The following is a 20,588-nucleotide window of genomic DNA, read 5'->3' as shown; positions in this document are numbered from 1 at the left end:
CCTTTGCGTTTACGCAAGCCTTCCCCTTTCTTATATTCTAATAATGAATTATACACATGTGCAACATCTAGGTATCTTTATTGTAGACGTTTTGCTATCCACTGGCTTTATCAATACAATACATGGATATAATCTGAAGACTAAAAAACATATACAGAAGACTGTGGGAGACGAGGTAATCAGTCCGTACTCCTAGTCTGAGGGACTGATTACCTCCTTTGTATATATTTTTAGTCTTCAGATTATGTCCATGTATTGTTTTGATAATGCCATTAGATGGCGAAACGTCTACAAAGTAAAGATACCCAGATGCTGCACATGTCTAATTCATCATTTTGTCGGTATTTTATACTATTGATATACAACTTATTATCTAATGTTCCCTTGTCACTTCCCTTTGCGTTTAGCTAATCCTGCCTTTGCCTCCTCAATCCATACATCTAGCTTACATAGAACCAAGAATCAAGTTACAAAAAAAAATATATTAAGCTTCTTAAATACCCAGTTGTCAGTAATATATTCACACTACAACTATACATACAAGTAATTTACAAAAGTACACAATATAAATACAACGTTCACCTTTAGTTGCCTAGGCAGGGTCTTCCTATTCTTCAGTACAACTAGAAAACGTTTGAAAGTAAAGACACATGTGCCACATCTGGATATCTTTATGGTAGACGTTTCGCCATCCAGTGGCTTTATCAATACAAATTCTAGGACATAATTTTAAGACTGTAGAACTATATACAAAAGATGAGGTAATCAGTCCCTCAGCCTTGGAGTTAGTGTTCACAGCATCGTGGTGTCTTTACTTTCATATTGTCGGTATTTTATACCTTTCTTGCACAATTTATAGGATATGGATGATTGTAAACTATCAATTAAGTAAACTCCACATCTCCCCTCTAAGCTGAACAAAGATCTTTTCGATTCGTATGATTTTATATTTGACTTTTTGCTTTATTATATTATAAACACTTTTCTGTTTCATAATATCTACTGCTGTTGGAAGTCTCTTGCATGTTCATTTAACGAATTACGTATAGGCATCAGCAGGAAGGATCCAGAGAATAGGTAGGCCTAATTCTAGGCCTCGGTGAGATATGGGAAGGTGAGGAACATTTGGCAGACAAAGCATGGAACAAAGGAAATCATCCTCATTCTTATCGCCTCTTCATCCAGTAGCTAGGTTTCCATTGCAAATTCTCTGTCTTCACTACTTACCGTGAAATAAACGGAAGAAATAGGTAAGGGATTACAACAAAGATGAGAACAAATCAGAGCCTTTCTTTTAACACTGCGAACACCGTTCAAATATTCGTACCATTACGTACCAGTATGGGTTCTACAAAGCAACGCTGACGTGATTTTCGTTGCAGTTCAAGCTTGGGTGACCAGGAGCAATTCCCAATACTGATCACAAAAGTTTTTCAATTATTATAAATTTCTGACATGACTGGGATAAACAAAAGATATTATATATATATATATATATATATATATATATATATATATATATATATATATAATGGAGCAAAACAGAATGACTTCAAGAGTGTATCAGTCTGTAGTGGAAGGAAGGCGGGGTAGGGGTCGGCCTAGGAAGGGTTGGAGGGAGGGGGTAAAGGAGGTTTTGTGTGCGAGGGGCTTGGACTTCCAGCAGGCATGCGTGAGCGTGTTTGATAGGAGTGAATGGAGACAAATGGTTTTTAATACTTGACGTGCTGTTGGAGTGTGAGCAAAGTAACATTTATGAAGGGATTCAGGGAAACCGGCAGGCCGGACTTGAGTTCTGGAGATGGGAAGTACAGTGCCTGCACTCTGAAGGAGGGGTGTTAATGTTGCAGTTTTAAAAACTGTAGTGTAAAGCACCCTTCTGGCAAGACAGTGATGGAGTGAATGATGGTGAAAGTTTTTCTTTTTCGGGCCACCCTGCCTTGGTGGGAATCGGCCGGTGTGATAATAAAAAAAATATATATATATATATATATATATATATATATATATATATATACATATATATATATTATATATATATATACATATATATATATTATATATATATACATATATATATATATATATATATATATATATATATATATATATATATATATATATATATATATATATATATATATACTATATATATATATATGTATATATATATATATATATATATATATATATATATATATATATATGTGTGTGTGTGTGTGTGTGTGTGTGTGTGTGTGTGTGTGTGTGTGTGTGTGTGTGTGTGTGTGTGTGTGTGTGTGTGTGTGTGTGCGTGTGTGTGTGCGCGCGCGCAATTTGCAGAATATGCAAAGATTTACAAGCGTTTAATTCGGTTTGCCAGACTTGGAGTCCTGGAGGTAGGAATACGGTCCCTACACCTGAAGGAGGGGCAGATATGTTGGTTTGGTGGGGCATCAGAGCTGTAATGTCGGCGTACCTCTGGCAAAACGGTGATGACATGAGTGATGGTGAAACTATTTCTTCTTTTTCGGGTCACTTTACCTCGGCGAGGGTCGGCCGGTGTGTTAATTCTTTTTTTTTATCTAGTCCAGAAAAAGCTGGAACTTACGGACTTTGCGGTACAAATCATATTAAATTACATTCTCCTATGTGTGGTGTAGAAATACACCTAGTTGGACGAATCTTATTGTGGCTAGCTGGTCTAGTGGCTAACGCGACGGGCTGGAGTTTTGAGACTCTATTACCGCGGGTTCAATCCCGGCCGGGGGTATGGTTTGTTTGCAATCATGTCATTACGATTTCGTGAGTCATGTGTGGGTTATTTGTGTACACTGTACGTAGTCGCAAAGTTCGTAGGTTCCAGCCACACACACATAATGTGTGTGGGGGGAGTGGGTGTTTATGGTAGCAATAGGATGTTTTGCGTAATAGACACTCACGGATATAATGTTCATTATACAAGTTATATAGAACGAACTCTGAAAAGATATGCAAGTAATTATGAAAGTTACAGATAAATAATTTACAGATTATCATCATAGACCTGATGTGAGGCGAGTTGTCATATCAGCGCCTACGCTCTGACATACGTTAGTGCAGTCTTCAGAGAAAATTTTTTAAGCCAGGTTTCTGTCATGTGATGATCCTTTAAGCGGTGGCGTTGGTTTTGAAAAGACACAAGAAGCAAATGCTGGCGTTCGTTATTTTTGTCGGTTGTGTCTACTGACGCGTGCGAATGTGGTAGGTGTTGACTCTTTATGATAGACGAGGGGAAAGCAACAGTTGCCTTATTCCTCGAAGTCAGTGGTAGGATCAAATAATTTCCTGTTGTCACTTGTGATAATGCAGAGTACCACTGGGCTGCGAAGATTTTTACACGAAAAAGATTATTTACTCCGATTTTCTTATACCACTGCGGTGTTCTGCTATCGAAGATGTTGAAGAGATTAAATGCAGTATTATGCGATACTTTATTGGCAATATTTCGCCCACGCAGTAGGCTTTATAAAGGCACGAACATCTGTTTATAACTTGATAAAACCTACTGTGGGCGAAACCTCAACAAAGGCTCGTATTATAATGCATTTGTGTTTTTATCCATCGTGTCGGTATTTTATATAATTTCTCTCCATGGGAGATGTTAGTGAACTCAACACAGAAATTCATCCACGATCTCTGAAATTCGCATTCAACTTATAATTCCAACTTGACTTTCTTGAACTAAGAGGACTTTAATGTCGAATCCCCATTGATTCTTTTATTTTTAGAGTTTGAATCTGAACACGACAAATTAGTATTGCTTCATTCAGAAATTGTTTATTAAATTTTTCTGGCAGTCTTCCCAAGATTTCTTCCTAGCTAATAGAATCAGGATCTGCCGTGTACTGTGTTCCAGTGATGTATTATCCGTTATGGAGTTGTCTTCTTCGTCCCCTCACCGAATTGGCTGCACTCCCTGGATCTTCTAACTTAAAAGATTTATTGAAGTCATTCTTCTAACCGAGTACACTCTACTGTTCCCCTTGCCGTTTCCATTCTACGTCACTGCTTACCGTGTTCATTCTACCGTTCCACTTACACTTTATTGTATATGGCTGATTGTCCCACGTACCATTTTCATTCTATCAATCCGCTTTCTAGTTTCACTTTATCCTTACAGCTTCCATATAAAAAATGATCATAATTTTTAAAAGGGTGGACTGGTAAACCAGTGGAAGGCCTCGGTCAGATGACCAAAAGCTCCAACGGCGGGTCATCATGTGACCAAGACCCGCGTCAGAAAATACTTGTCCTTTCTCCTGACGAACCTTACCTAACCTAACCTAACCGTTTCCATTCTATACATCTCTGGTTACCGTCCTCATTTTACCGTTGTGCTTAATGTGTTCCTTTTACCGCTGTGCTTACAGTATTTATTCTACTGTTCCACTTTATTCTCTTCTATACATGATCAACTGACCAACTTACAGCTTTCACGCCATCGGCACGCTGACAATTCATCGTTTTGTTTGCCGTCATTATACTGTTCCACTTTCTTCTACATACAATCTACTGTCCAACCTACCGAGTTCAAACCGTTTGCTCTATAAAATCCAGTGTATACTTTATGGTTTCGCATACCGTTCTCTGTGCTTTATCGATGTTTACCACGTTCGTGTGTTCCACCACTTTTTTTGTGAGAAATGAGCAGATATGTTGCCCGTGAACAGTGTTTGTCCTACATTATTAATGTTTCCAGAAACAAATAAGTGTTCTGTTTAAATATGTATTACTTATGTTATAACCTAACTGTTTATTTTCTTTAGTAATAATGTATAACGTATGTATTCTAAACAAAGTATCTACTGTTAAATAGCTATGTTTATATATATATATACATGTATATATATATATATATATATATATATATATATATATATATATATATATATATATATATATATATATATATAACTCACATGTAAACAAAAGACAAGGACTGTATATTTTGGTGTCAGTCTCAGACCTTCATTAATAGGGCCTCATATATATATATATTCTCTAATATACGTATATACCTAGAGGATAGCTGTGTTCTGAGATAATTAAGTACATCTATTATAAACTGTTTGCCCCTCAGGGTTAAATAAAGAAAATATCCATAAGTATATGACACGGACAAGTTTCTTGGGTCATCAAAGGAGTTAAGATTAATGTCTTTTGAAATAAATTATCTTTAATTCATGATTATTGCATTCATGGGGAAACGCTAAACTCATGAAGGCCATATAGCGCCTGTGGAATGAAAGGTAATCAGGTCTGACGTGAGGAACGGAAAGGTGCCTCCACTTATCAGCATTGAGGTACCCTCCTTTGAATAAAAATAATTCAAAGAGAGATGAAATTATACAGTACAGTACAGTATTTCAATTCAAAATTGTGTTCCCTAAAACACCTGCAGGGTCATGAGCGTCTTCTGGAACTTTTCCAGGGTGAGGATGACAAGTTGAAAGATAAATTCAGAGTTTCACATCAACACATTTGTTTTTCCTTAACATATTCCTTATCCAGGGAGATTTAAGTCCCCCCTCGCCTTGCTTCCATCCCCCCCTTTCTTTCAGTGGGCGCCCATAGCCTTTTGTGGCAGACACCAGGACCAATGTAAGAGTAACTATGACATGAATATGCTCCGTCTCATACATTTGTTCTACACCCTTCCCCGACAGCCACTAATGACCCGTCTAACACGCTTTGCTCTCTTTCTCTTTCCGTTTGTCAGATATTCTATCTTAGCTTCCAAACCGGCCGCGGCAGCCGCGGAAGAAAAAGAGGCATCCAGGGTCATTCTTGAGATCATCGAGCTCGAAGCTGAAAAATTCAGATTAGGTCACACGAAGGCACGTTCTGCCCCCCTTTGGTTTTGCGTTTAGTAACGGAGGGCGGCGCTGCAGCGTGCGTCCCTCCTCTGTTGCATGATAGACCATAAGAGACCATTTGGCTAGGTATTTACCCTTCCCCTTTGAACGGTTACGTCACCCGCATAAAGACTGAAGCGGAGTAAGCAATACCGGACATGATGCATCCTTAAGGCAGCCAGTGACTCTGTCTTCTCTTACTTAGTACAACAGGTTAATTTATCCTTATTAGTTGGGCATTTTTTTTCCAGAAGGTAGTTATGGAAAATAGTGCATTCTATGAAATAGTGTCCTATGAGAGTGTCTTCTTGGACTGCTAGCACATAGAAATGACCGGAACTAGAATAGACTTCATTACATTATCCTAAATAATGTTGTGTAGTTTTTCTTTGGTTTTACCATCGGAAGAAAGGTATAAAAAATATCGTTCTGTGGAGTACTTCAGCACAAAAATCTGTCCAACAGATATTCCATCCTTGCCTCAAAGGCCGCCGCTGCTGCCGAGGATGAGAAGAAAGCAAGTCAGGTCATCCTTGAGGAGATCTCGTTGGAAGCCGAGAAGTACAGGATGGGTCATACTAAGGCATGTCTCCTCACCCACAAAAGGGAGCGAAGGAATATTGTTTTCGTAGTAGATGTCTTAGACTAGCTCTTTAGAGGCCAGGTCCTAAGTATCTTTTGAAACCAAATCCTCAATATCTTAGACCCATTCAACAATTTATATTAGCACATCAACATGTTAGATTTGCTCGACATGATAGGTAAGTTTTCCAACATCCTATACCAGCTCTTCATCCTCAACTAGCTAAACATCTTTGGTCAACTCCTTACCATTCTAGACCAGTTCCTCAATATCTTAATTTCCAGAACACCTTAGATCACCCAGCTGCATATCATTGTAGACTAGCTCTTCGACATATTAGGCTAAGACCTAAAGTATCTTAGATTAACTCAAATATCTTGAAGACCACAGTCTCAGTATCCTGAATTCACCAGTTCCACACCATCTTAGACCAGTTCCACATCAAAGTACATCAGTTCCGCGCCATATTAGATCAGCTACACATCATATTACCACAATTCCTCAGCATTTTCATAATATTTCAATGTGTCTGTTTCCCTGCTCCCTTCTTTCGGGACTGAATACTGTCCAGAAAGTAATCCACCACCCGATTTTATTCCTTTCACTCCTGCACTGTTTTCATCAGGTTCTTTAGAGACATGTACCTGTATTGTACCCGCTTATTCCTGAGACTTCGCTGTGAGGATCCTGCCCTGAAGTCTTAATTTACAATTTTGTATTAGCATGTATGCATCCCCACTCGTCATGTTTTTTTGTTTTTTTTTGTGTGTGTTCTTTGACATGAACACTCATCGTGTTTCCTCTTCAAAATCCCTAGATACAACATCCTCAATCCTAAAGTAACCAAAAACGTTGAAGATGACAAGCAAGCTACTCTGGAACTGCTCACCGAAGTGAATCTGGAAGCAGAGAAATTCCGCATGGGACACACCAAGGCATGTTGTTGTTACACGCCTTCACGACAGCTGACATCAAGGATGGGGTTTTGCCTAGCGTAGTTTCTTTTAGCCATTGTCTAAGCTATCCTTAGTAAAAAAAAAAATAGCTGCATATTTTTATAATTAGCCCGTTGAGAATATGAAGACGTAGTGTGTCTCAACACTCTCCTCGTAGTTCCCAGTACAGTAGTGCTCAATTACTAAATCACCTTTCTTGCCCATTGCTTAACGTACCTGTGTGCCAAACTGATACCTGGCGAGCGCATACAGTATTTGGAGTCTGGCTGTGAGCCAACATTTAGTGAAAAAAGTCATGTATAGCACAAGAAACCTTTTAGTATTACAATGTTTCACCTCAAGTGGTAAAACCTCTTGTAACAGAAACGTCATAATAATTATAAAAGGTCTTCTTTTGCTATGCATGTTTTTGAGCGCAGTGTCCACCAGCCAGGTGTTAAGGCAAGCCTTTTACCTCACTATTCTCTGAGCCTATTATCCCAAGGCTCCCAACCAGTATCTCGCTCTTTTCACAAACTGTTCCATCACTTCTCCCTCAGCCTATTCCCTCATTTCTCAAATTATTCCCCTCACTCAAACTTTTCCCTAACTCCTAACCTCGCCCGTCTCTTCAGCTTAGTCCCAAACTCCTCAAATATTTCCTTATTTCTCAGACTTTCCCCTCACTCCTAAAATTATTCCTTTGCGCAGACTATTCCTTCTCCTCTCGAACTATTCCCTCACTCCTCAAACTATTCCCATTCACTCAAACTACTCCCTCATTCCTCAAACTGCCTTTTCACTCCTCAAACTATTCCTTCACTCCTTAAATTATTCCCTCAATTCTCAAACTATTCCCCTCACTTCTCAAACTATTCCTTCACTCCTCAAATTATTCCCTCTTTCCTCACTCCTCAAACTATTCCTTCACTCCTCAAATTATTCCCCTCACTCCTAAAACTATTCCTTCACTCCTCAAATTATTCCCTCAAACTATTCCCTCACTCAGTCTAGATCAAGATATACGAGTAACCAACACATATCTGGCCACAACAATGTTCAATTGCCTCTAGATTCATAATATAATTGTATTAAATTGATAATCAAGTAGATGAACAGTTAAATGTGGTGAGAATATCGTCTGTTAGCCATAACTTGCAGGTTTTATCTGTGCCAGCACAGTTCTATATTCATACCTAACAGATTTTCACATCAAAGAGCAGCGATATGTCGACAAAAATCCTATATCCTGAAGTGTATCCCTGTTCGTCTTGTGATAAATTTTTGTTGCCAAAGAGGCAAAATGTCTCTTTTGTCCCACTCCTATAGTACCTGTGTAATTGTCTCTTACTAAATTTTGAATCATTGTTGCCTAGTTTTTTCCATCGATGTTTTAAGCTTCCCTATCTACAACTCTCCAATTGTTTGTGGCCTAAGTAATAACATGTACTGCATTATGCCTTCCGACCCAGAGCTGTTGAATCACCAACATTCCCTCTTATCCTTCTATGTTGTTATTATCAGCAATGTTTTATCCCCCACATCACGTTATTTGTCCTGCCTTATTCCTTCAAGAACCAGTTAAATGTCTAACTTAGCACCACAGTGAGATCCGTACCTAGTTCCTGCCAAGACGGTGAATGCCGAGCATTGCTTATGTTTCCCTCAAGTTGTGTATCCTGTGTAACCCTTCTCTAAGTTGTCACTCGCATCTTTGCTGTCAGCACTGCTCTCGTTCATCTCTCCTCAGCTGCTCTCTTATAAATTGGGTTTCTCGCTTTCTAACTAAGCTGGTAAGTGATGTTTCAGTTTCATTTCCAGAAAATCAATGAGAATAAGCTAGAGGTAAAGTAACTTGTCTTTTGTACAGCCATTATTTGGGAAAGTTGCTTCAAAGATAGATAAGTATTTGCAACTCGATTTCCAGTAATAACGCATCAGTCCTCACCTCAGGTATTCTTCCGTGCTGGTGTTCTGGGTCAGCTTGAGGAAATTCGTGACGACCGCTTGGCTAAGATTATCTCGTGGCTGCAGTCCTGGATCCGAGGCTACACTAGTCGCAAGGCTTACAAGAGGCTGCAAGAGCAGCGTGTTGCCCTCATTGTGGTGCAGCGCAACTTGAGGAAGTTCATGCTTCTCCGCAACTGGGCTTGGTACCGTCTCTGGCAGAAGGTCAAGCCCCTCCTCAACGTCACCCGTATCGAGGACGAGATCCGCGCTCTCGAGGAGAAGGCAGCAAAGGCTGAAGAAAACTACGCACGAGAGGCTAAGCTTCGCAAGGAACTCGAGGCGGCCAATCTTGCTCTCCTCGAAGAGAAGAACAATCTCATGGTTGCTCTCGAGTCCACCAAGGGCAACGTATCCGAGTATCTGGACAAACAAGCCAAACTTCAAAGCCAGAAGGCCGATCTCGAGGCTCAACTCAACGTAAGTAGCACCAAAAAATAAGTACCTAATACAACATATTCCCAAACACAAAATTTTGTATACCCATATATTTTAACTAATTCCTTTTAGAGGCAAGATGTCTTGCACTCCCACACAAGCTCTCCATTACGTCCATTCGTCACTTCAGCACCCCTATAGCTTATCCCCCCTTCCCCACCTCATGCCTTTATTTAGCTTCCCAGGTATACAAGGGCCTTGAAGAAACTATGAAGTCATGTATAATTTTGCACTCATACCTTCCTTTGAATACCTTCAAATATTTCTAATTTCAATATTGGCATTTGCTCACACTCGCAAATCCATTTTTTTACGAAATGCGGAACCAATCTTTGCAAAAATATTAGGGATAAATTTAGAATTTGATGTGGGTGGGTTGTTTACGTAAGCGGTGATGAGCTGGGCCAGGTGTGAGCTCGTGACTCAACCTCACTGAGGTGGGGTTGAGGGCAGCCTCCGCAGTCAGTCTGGCCCAGGCAGCGACATACGAACGACCCAGCTTCTCTCTGTGGTCTTGTGTACGATCTGTAACGAGTAGCCCCTACCCCTCCCCTTTGTTCACTTCCCTTGTAAACTCTAGCTGTAGCCACCATGGGTTCCTTATACGCTCCCCACTCCATCGTGGAGGTAGGACTTACCACGATTTCCTAAACCCTAGTGTCGTGTTGGATAGCTTTAGCAGTGTTTGTGTCTTAGTGTTCTGTGACCGTGTTTTTTCTAAATAAGCCATGATTATGATTACGGAATGGTGACCTCAGGCATCTTACCCACCCTCAGGAAACCACAGAACGTCTGCAGCAGGAGGAGGAGGCCCGCAATCAGCTATTCCAGAGCAAGAAGAAGATAGAACAAGAACTCAGTGGGCTGAAGAAGGATATTGAGGACCTTGAACTATCAGTCCAAAAGGCTGAACAGGATAAGGCAACCAAGGACCACCAGATTCGCAACCTCAATGACGAAATTGCCCACCAGGATGAGCTTATCAATAAGATTAACAAGGAAAAGAAACACCTTCAAGAATGTAACCAGAAAACAGCCGAAGACTTGCAAGGCATTGAAGACAAATGTAACCACCTTAACAAAGTTAAGGCTAAGCTGGAACAGACTCTTGATGAGCTCGAAGACTCTCTTGAGAGGGAGAAGAAGTTGCGAGGTGAAGTTGACAAGGCCAAGAGAAAGGTTGAGGGTGACTTGAAGCTAACACAAGAAGCCGTTGCAGATCTAGAGCGCAACAAGAAGGAACTCGAGCAAACCATTCAGCGAAAGGACAAAGAAGTTTCTTCCCTTGCATCTAAGCTTGAAGATGAGCAGGGTCTTGTTTCCAAGCTTCAGAAGCAGATCAAGGAACTCCAGGCGCGCATTGAGGAGCTCGAAGAAGAGCTAGAGCATGAACGCCAGGCCCGTGCCAAGGCTGAGAAATCCAAGACTCACCTTGGGCGTGAGCTCGAAGAGCTGGGAGAGCGCCTTGATGAAGCTGGTGGTGCCACAGCTGCTCAGATCGAATTAAACAAAAAGCGCGAAGCTGAGTTGGCCAAACTCCGCCGTGATCTGGAGGAGTCTAACATCCAGCATGAAAGTGCCCTCGTCAACCTTCGTAAAAAACATAATGATGCCGTCGCGGAAATGTCTGAACAAATTGACCATCTCAACAAGATGAAAGCCAGGTTAGTGGTTCTCCAGAAACTAACGCTTTTGTTACATACATAATCAGTTGCATTATTCATAGATGTCAATACAGTTTATTTGAGAACCATAATTATTGCCATAATTTCTTGTGGATAAGAATTTGATCCTAGTTATTAGAAACCATTATATTATATGACTTATAATCAGATTGCCTCCTCACCATTCAACAGTCCAGCCAATATTTTAAGTTACCTAACCATGCTAGCTGTAGAACCAAAGCGCATACAATTTTGTTTTCTTCTCCGTTTTGCTAACTGACAACCGAGCGCTGCTGATCTTTTTCACTTTTATTTTATGTGTTGGTGTTTAACCCATCCCCCCATATAGGGTTGAGAAGGATAAGGACTCCTTGAAGCGTGATGCTGATGATGCTAAGTCTGCCATGGACGCTCTTGCTCGCGATAAGGTAAAAATTAACTGGTCAATCCTAAAACCCACGCCTTCAACCTGGTTTTCTTGATTTTCCCTTAGTTTAGGGTAACTGACTTGCCCATTGAGCTTGGCAGTCGGCCTCTTCCCAACCCTTCATCCCCCTCCCCTGGCTTGCAAGCTGAAGGACGCTTCTCTGCTTTGATTTTTTCTCCCTTCATCTAGTTATTCCTTCCATCATCAAGAAAATCTAGATATTCCTGGGAGTAACTCTCCTGAAGAATAGCTAGTGTTTACTCTTGAACCACCACAGGGCGGAGCGTGAAAAGACAACACTCTCCTCGGAACTCAATGATGCTCGATCTGCAGCAGATATTCTCAGTAACGAGAAGGTAAAGATTTTTAGGGCTCACCACGCACTCCACACACAAACACAAACACACTAATGCATCTAATGAACCACTCCAGACTCACGCGATGGCGGCAATTCTCAATGTTTTATGGCCCTTCAAGCTGGGTATTATGATCCTGGTAAGAGGCTCTTGATCAAAACACTGGAGCTACCCTCACTTTCCTAGAATCAAATATGACTGCCTCTCATTGTCCAGGTGCTTTATGTCCCCATACGGGTTTACCTCTTCTTTAAGAATAAAATAATAATAAAATAATAGCAACTGTTTTATGAAGAGAGAAAGCTTACCCATACCCATCCCTCTGAACATGAAAGACCATGCCCATCCCTCTGAACATGAAAGACCATACCCATCACGCTGACGCTTCCACATCCATAAAATTGTGAAATTACCGCCGCGCTTGTAAATTGTTGTTTCTGTGTAATCTCTGGCTACTGCTAACACAAACTATTCTAACAGGCTTGAAAAGGAAAAGAATCAGTTGCAGAATCAGACTGATGATCTTAAGCTTGCTACAGATCACATGGCTGCCGACAAGGTAAACGGAAGTTAGATCTCAGGCGTGTGTTATTAGCAACAATGCTAGAATAAACAGCTAAGTGTTTGGAAATGTGAATATTTGTGTTGAAAATTGTCTAGAATGTCAAACAATGCCGTCATGTATAGAGCTAATCAACAGTATGTGATTATTTGTTTTATTTATAATGTTGAGACTTGATCAATGTTGTCACACTGAGGACTATAATCAAATCAAAGTTAATATTTGTTTTTAAAACGTCTAGTGTTAACAAAACCGTTATGTAGAGTAAGGTGACTTGTGTAAATATCTGTTTTTAATATGTTTAGTCTTGAATAATGTTAATGAAGAACATGTGAATATCTGTTCCTTAGATGTCTCTATTGTTGGAAAAATCGTAATGTTTGGAGAGTTAATAAAAACGGGAGGAAAAGAAGCTGTCTCTGCTATTACAAGATTTCTCTGAGAATGCTGAACTGAGAGCAGCAGCCAGCCCATAGATAAGATTCGTCCGCCTCACTAAACATAGTAACCCCACCGCTTGTGCTATCTCTTTTCAGTCACTAAATTAATTAAACCTTCCTTACTATGCATGTGATCATACTTATGGCAGTAAGCAGTCATTTATGGTATTATCATATCTATGAACATCAAAATGTTTTAATCAAATTTTACAAATGGGGTGGAAGGGGAAGAAAATACTTAAACGTGCTCCAGGGAGAATTCTCCAGATTTCTCCTTAAAGTTTGTTTATTCTCTACTCTGAGGCCCGTGTCCGAAGCCAGTTATAAAGGCGGGACCACCCTATATGTGTATGTGTGTACATATGTGTGTGTATATGGAGAATTCGCCCTGGAGCACGTATGAGTATTTTCTTTCCCTACCACCCTATATGTAAAATTTAAAAGGATCACTTTTTACTAACATGATTCAGAATCATTTGCACTTAGAAAATTTGGATCGAAGCTAACCTTTTCAGAACTTTAAACAAATTACTCAAAAGGCATTCGACAAAACTTTTTCCTTTAACCAGTTTTCTCATGTGATTTTTTTATATATATTCAAATATAATGAAACCATTTTACTTAATAAGGCTCCATCTGTCAGTCTGATCACATATAAAAGATTTAGAAACTGCCTTGTCTTACTGTAATCTGTCCTCACTCCTTTCAATGACTAAAACAAATCGACATATGTCTGATTTATTCCAATGGCTGCACTCTTCGAGGCCAGGTAGACGAATTCTTATATTAGTGTCCTATTTCTTACCTTGTTCACTAATCTGTGGACGTCAGTGTTCTCTCGCTGTTCTATGTAGTTTTCTCCATTTATCTCCCTCTCACATAACTTTTAAAGAGTTCTGCTGTAGATGCATAAACTGAAAGGAAAAAGAAAGATCTTTGCATTAATGTTGCATTAAACGTCAAAGTATACTTTCTATGAATATATCTTTATCTTATCTCGCATTGTATAACTGCATTTCACATCAAATTTAGAGTAAAATATATGAGGGCTAAACACTGTTGTGAGGAGCAGAGCCTGACACTTGCACTTATTAGGCCGCTGCTGAGAAGATGAATAAGCAGCTTCAGCATCAGACCAACGAGATCCAGTCAAAGCTTGATGAAGCCAACCGCACCCTTAATGACTTCGATGCCACGAAGAAGAAGCTCGCCGTCGAGAATGCTGACCTGCTACGCCAAGTGGAGGAAGCAGAAAGCCAGATCAGTCAACTCTCCAAACTTAAACTCTCGCTCACCAATCAGCTCGATGATAACAGGAAGCTCGCGGACGACGAGTGCAGAGTAAGTACACTAAATAAATCCATTTCAATAAATGCAAAGCTATATGACCATTTCTTACTAGTGAATTGACAATGGTCTGAGACGAATCAAACGTTGTCCGGTTTTTACTTATAATTTGTGGGTAGGTTGTAAAGTGTTACAGCCACGGTATTGTGGCTTCTAATCAACAATGTTATATGCATTCTACCTGAATATATTTATACAATACAATTTTGTTTAAATAGTTACACTTCTGTTTCATTCTCTCGTAGGAACGCGCTACTCTTCTTGGAAAGTTCCGCAACTTGGAGCACGACATTGATGGCTTGCGCGAACAGCTTGACGAGGAGGGAGAAGCCAAGGCTGACCTCCAGCGCCAACTGTCCAAGTCTAACGCTGAAGCCCAGATGTGGCGTGCCAAGTACGAGTCTGAGGGTGTTGCCCGTGCAGAGGAGCTCGAAGCTGCCCGCCTCAAGCTAGCTGCCCGCCTGGAAGAAGCCGAACAACAGATCGAACAGCTCAATGTTAAGAACATGAACCTGGAAAAGACAAAGCAGCGTATCTGCACCGAACTTGAGGATATGCAGATTGAGGTTGAGCGCGCCCAAACTCTAGCCAACGCAGCAGAAAAGAAACAAAAGAACTTCGATAAGATCATCTCCGAGTGGAAGATGAAGGTTGATGACCTTGCTGCTGAGCTCGATGCTTCCCAGAAGGAGTGCCGTAATTATTCCACTGAACTCTTCCGCGTAAAGGCTGCCTACGAGGAAAATCTTGAACAGCTCGACTCAGTCCGTCGTGAGAACAAGAACCTTGCCGACGAAATCAAGGACTTGATGGATCAGATCGGTGAAGGTGGACGATCACTCCACGAGATTGAAAAGAACCGCAAACGCCTTGAAATTGAAAAGGAAGAGCTGCAGGCCGCTCTCGAGGAGGCTGAGGCCGCTCTGGAGCAGGAAGAAAACAAGGTGCTCCGTGCTCAACTCGAACTCAGCCAGGTGAGGCAGGAAATCGACAGGCGCATCCAGGAGAAGGAAGAAGAGTTCGACAATACCCGGTAAGTGATATTTTCTATTCTAAAAGTGGAACTTAGCTTGCATAAACTATATATATATATATATATATATATATATATATATATATATATATATATATATATATATATATATATATATATATATATATATATATATATATATTATATTATATATATATATATATTATTTATATATATATATATATATATATATATATATATATATATGCAGAATAACCACTGTGAAAAAATAGAATTCGAAGCGCCTTCATATTTCTTACATTATCAAGGAACTAACGCTATATATATATATATATATATATATATATATATATATATATATATATATATATATATATATATATATATATATATATATATATATATATATATATATCGTTACCAAAATTTACTGTTTAGCTTACATATAATATTTACACTTACAGCAAGTGCCACCAGCGCGCCATCGATTCCATGCAAGCTTCTCTTGAGGCTGAAGCTAAGGGCAAGGCCGAGGCTCTGCGCATGAAAAAGAAATTGGAGTCCGACATCAACGAGCTCGAAATTGCTCTTGACCACTCCAACAAGGCAAACGCAGACTTGCAGAAACACATCAAGAAGCTCCAGGGTGACATGAAGGATCTTCAGACTCGTGTGGAGGAGGAGCAACGTCTTGCCTCCGAGTACCGTGAACAGTACGGAATCTCAGAGCGCCGGGCAAATGCTCTCCATGGAGAGCTCGAAGAGTCTCGTACTCTTCTTGAGCAGTCTGATCGCGGTCGTCGCCAGGCTGAGGCCGAACTCGCTGAAGCCACTGACCACCTTAATGACCTCACAGCACAGAACGGATCTCTTACAATGGCCAAGAGGAAACTTGAGGGAGAGCTTCAGACATTGCATGTAAGATGATGTTTTGCATTACTAATATAATAAATTTTCAGTATATCTTAATATGTCAAAACATATTTTGTTCTCAAATGCATAATACACACACACACACAAACATTTATATTTATATATATATATATATATATATATATATATATATATATATATATATATATATATTTATATATATATACTGTAGTGTAAAGCACCCTTCTGGCAAGACAGTGATGGAGTGAATGATGGTGAAAGTTTTTCTTTTTCGGGCCACCCTGCCTTGGTGGGAATCGGCCAGTGTGATAATAAAAAAATAATAATAATATATATAATATATATATATATATATATATATATATATATATATATATATATATATATATATATATATATATATATATATATATATATATATATATATATATATATATATATATATATATATATATATATATATATATATATATATATATATATATATATATATATATATATATATATATATATTGCAACTGGTTTTGACTATAAAACCAATTTGATTTCTTTAACTCCCACCCACCCTCCTTCTATAGGCTGATCTCGATGAAATGCTGAACGAGGCCAAGAACTCCGAGGAGAAGGCCAAGAAGGCTATGGTTGATGCTGCCCGTCTTGCTGACGAGCTCCGCGCAGAACAGGAACACGCACAGACTCAAGAGAAAATGAGGAAGGCTCTGGAGGTCTCCGTAAAGGAACTCCAAGTCCGCCTTGAAGAAGTTGAAGGCAATGCCATGAAGGCTACCAAGAAGGCTCTTGCCAAACTGGAGAGCCGAGTCCGCGAACTGGAATCACAGCTCGATGACGAGGCTCGCCGCCATGCTGATGCCCAGAAGAACCTTAGGAAGTGTGAGAGGCGCATCAAGGAACTCACCTTCCAGTCTGATGAGGACAAGAAGAATCACGAGAGAATGCAGGACCTGGTCGACAAGCTCCAGCAGAAAATCAAAACCTACAAACGCCAGATCGAGGAGGCTGAAGAGATCGCTGCCCTTAACTTGGCCAAATTCCGTAAGGCCCAGCAGGAGCTGGAGGAAGCTGAGGAGCGCGCTGATAATGCGGAGCAGGTTGCCAGTAAGGCTAAGGCGAAGGGACGCGCCGGATCCGTGGCCAGAATGTCCCCTCAGGTAAGGTCACCCCTCAAGTTTTAGCATTTATAACAAAAACGATAACATCAACTCTCACATACAATTAATCTTTATTTCATTCATCCCATCAGTACATTTTTTTTCCCTACTGCTAAACAAAAACACAACTTTAAAAGTCATAGGCGTAACAAATACAACCTTAGTGGGTTAAACGGGTTTAAAGCCTAACGACTACACGAAGTTCATCAAGGCTGCAACAGTCAAAAATATTTTAATCCCGAAAAGAGGGATTAAAACAAACTGTGTATGTACGCTGAGAGACTTAAGCCTCCCGGTGCATATACCAGTGTCAGCTTTATATATACATTTGCTGCATAGTTCACTACCTTAGTAAATAGTCACGCTGTATAAATCACTACCAAAGTATATACTCACTTGTAGGCTTCTCCGAGGGTTATAGACCCGGTTTGGGTATATTTAGGATAATGAAAATTTATAATTTGGGAAATAACTTGTATTTAAATTAGTTGTTATTTTGACATACTGACTTTATTAAGGCTTATTCAATATACACAGCATCTAAATATGCAATCTTTCAACCAAACTTATGCTTCCATTGAACTCAAACGCAATTACTTCTAACCAAAAAATTTCCCCGATAACCACCTCGTAGTATACCAAGGTAACTTAACGACTCGTAGCAGCACTAATCAGTTGTTTGTACTACTATTCCAGTATGCACATTGAAATACTAGAAAGGAAAACTGAACATGAAGAGACAGACCTCGGATTACTCAGCATTTTGCCAAGACGGCTGTTTCAAAAATAAAACAAAAAATGGCCTCACATCTACGCATGTGTATCGCCAGCAAGAAAGTGTCCTGGTGGAATACAACACTTTGGGTTTCTCAGGAACAAGACTTTTGAAAGCCCCAGATTTCTTGTTAAAGTTTTGGATGTTAGCTTAGCCAAGTGTTGAATATCCATCTGTATACCACTGACTGGGGTTGTATGAGGTTTGTTATTCCCATACTTTCAAGACAGGTGTATATATCCTAGTCACCTGTATATTATTATAATAAATACTTTAAACCCCCATAAAGTTGACTGACCTTAAGCCAAACAAATTAACTATATTTTATTTTTCTTGAAGTTGTCTTGGTGAAGTATTAAATAACGAGAAGTTTCTTTTCTTCATTTGATGTTTCCTTTTGATGTAACAAAGTGAACTTGCTCGTTGCATGGCTTTTTCTCTAACTTAATTGATGTTTTGACAAAACTTCATTTTGTCCTTACTCTTCAAATTCAACTGAAAGTAGACTATCAGAGTTTTTGTCTTAGCAGATTCTATATGTAGAAGAAATTGAACCAGTATCTGAAATGTTCTTTTATATCTCTCGTACTGAAGAAACTATTTCGTTTATGGTTGTGTTCTTATAGTAAATGGTTGCCTTCTTATAGAAAAGCATGTCATACAACTGTCAGCTAATCCCTTGTCAACCTCTTGTTTCAGCAGCTCTAAGCACCAAGTTAGTGCCATAGTGTAAGTATTGGTCGTAGCTTAGATAAATCTTAGACACTTGTTTACCCTTTCCTATGAAACACATATTCTTACATATATTTTCTCAAGAATATGTATCAATGATACATAATTATATACAGTCTAAATGATACATAATTATATATAGTCTAAATAAATGAAATATATTTTTAAAACATATTGCTTGGTGACTATATATATATGCTCTCTCTTTATTAAATTTTAATTATTTGGATTTTTATGTTTCAGCCTCTGTGCCGCAACATGTTTATGTAGAGGATGACCCAACTACCCAACTTCCTACCATTACCAACCTAGCAATGACTCCCCGTGGCCCGGCGCTGTATTCCTGGTGAAGATAGCGCCATTATAGCATCTCTGAAGATAGCACCATTATAGCATCGCTGTGAAGATAGCGCCATGACAACACCATTTTTACCACAGTATCCCTCGATACTTCCATCTTCATTATTGTTTTTCGTCTTTTGATCGACTAATTCTCTATTTTTTCTTTCTTTCTGTTGTGTATTGTATGAGGCTAATAATCTTAGTGCGGAGTTATTGTAGTATCACAAGGAAATGAGGGGGCGGTTGACCGGGAGTAATTTGTCATATATTATTACCTTAAACTCGAACATCCATCCTGCCGAGTGGAAGCAATAGTCAGACACATACAGATACGAACAGCCCGGGTAATGATTGTCATATGTTACTCCCTTCACCCGTTCGCTCAAGCTAGGAGGGTTTTCCAGCCTTCAACCTTAAACTCCTCAAGTCATCTGTGTTGAATATTTATTTTTATACTTAGGCGAGTTTGATGCGGCCGAGGAATACGTCCATATACATTTCGAGGGTTATACTAGAGCCTAGTGATAGGCCGCGGGGGTGACGAGCATAACATTAGACCCTCTTCCCACTAGACCTTTCCGTAATGTTTACCTACCACTGCTGATCATTCACCATTGCTGGTTAACAGGGAAAGAAATTTTAATGTGTGGGTTTCTTTAGCTTAGTTTACACTCAAAACACTACCTTAACTCCTTGTGTACTGCAAATGTCGCAGAATGTATGTATGGATCTGTATCAGAATATATTGTATGAATAAATACATGGCTGGGAATATTGAATTTCTTTATCCAAATATCCATATTCTTATTTTAATGTCCTGTTTTAAAGTGTGAGCAATACCCAAGGATTTATTGAATATAAATATCGCCTTTACTAAATTAATCTTTACTGGCTGCCTTGGTAACTGAATAAAGGACGCTGGCCACAAAATATATGATGCAAAAATAAAAACTCTGGAAAACATATCCATATAGTAGTTAAATGTGGTTCCAGCAATACTCCTTGATGTACACCTCGTGGATAACATACAACTATAGGAAACGTACA

General features: G+C 39.4%; 1 protein-coding gene across 50 annotated transcripts in view; it reads left to right on the top strand.

Annotated features, from left to right (window-relative positions):
• Positions 1-20,313, top strand: part of LOC128689405 (myosin heavy chain, muscle-like) — a 66,285-nt gene extending 45,972 nt beyond the window's left edge. For 26 of the 50 annotated variants that reach the window (XM_070086218.1, XM_070086248.1, XM_070086253.1 and 23 more), the window contains exons 16-23: positions 9,348-9,821; positions 10,617-11,503; positions 12,208-12,286; positions 14,384-14,629; positions 14,881-15,668; positions 16,094-16,547; positions 17,102-17,692; positions 19,443-20,313. In XM_070086218.1, the coding sequence (XP_069942319.1) occupies positions 9,348-9,821; positions 10,617-11,503; positions 12,208-12,286; positions 14,384-14,629; positions 14,881-15,668; positions 16,094-16,547; positions 17,102-17,692; positions 19,443-19,469 (3,546 nt within the window). In that variant the 3' untranslated portion in view covers positions 19,470-20,313. Of the gene's footprint in view, positions 1-5,740; positions 5,859-7,276; positions 7,395-9,347; positions 9,822-10,616; positions 11,504-11,852; positions 11,932-12,207; positions 12,287-14,383; positions 14,630-14,880; positions 15,669-16,093; positions 16,548-17,101; positions 17,693-19,166; positions 19,197-19,442 lie in introns of all 50 variants that reach the window. The other 24 variants (XM_070086261.1, XM_070086258.1, XM_070086260.1 and 21 more) reach the window with 6 other exon arrangements.
• Positions 20,314-20,588: the final 275 nt, after the last annotated feature.

Source organism: Cherax quadricarinatus, chromosome 18 (assembly GCF_038502225.1).
Source record: "Cherax quadricarinatus isolate ZL_2023a chromosome 18, ASM3850222v1, whole genome shotgun sequence".
Taxonomy (NCBI): domain Eukaryota; kingdom Metazoa; phylum Arthropoda; class Malacostraca; order Decapoda; family Parastacidae; genus Cherax; species Cherax quadricarinatus.
This window is presented reverse-complemented; position numbering and strand designations above follow the sequence as displayed.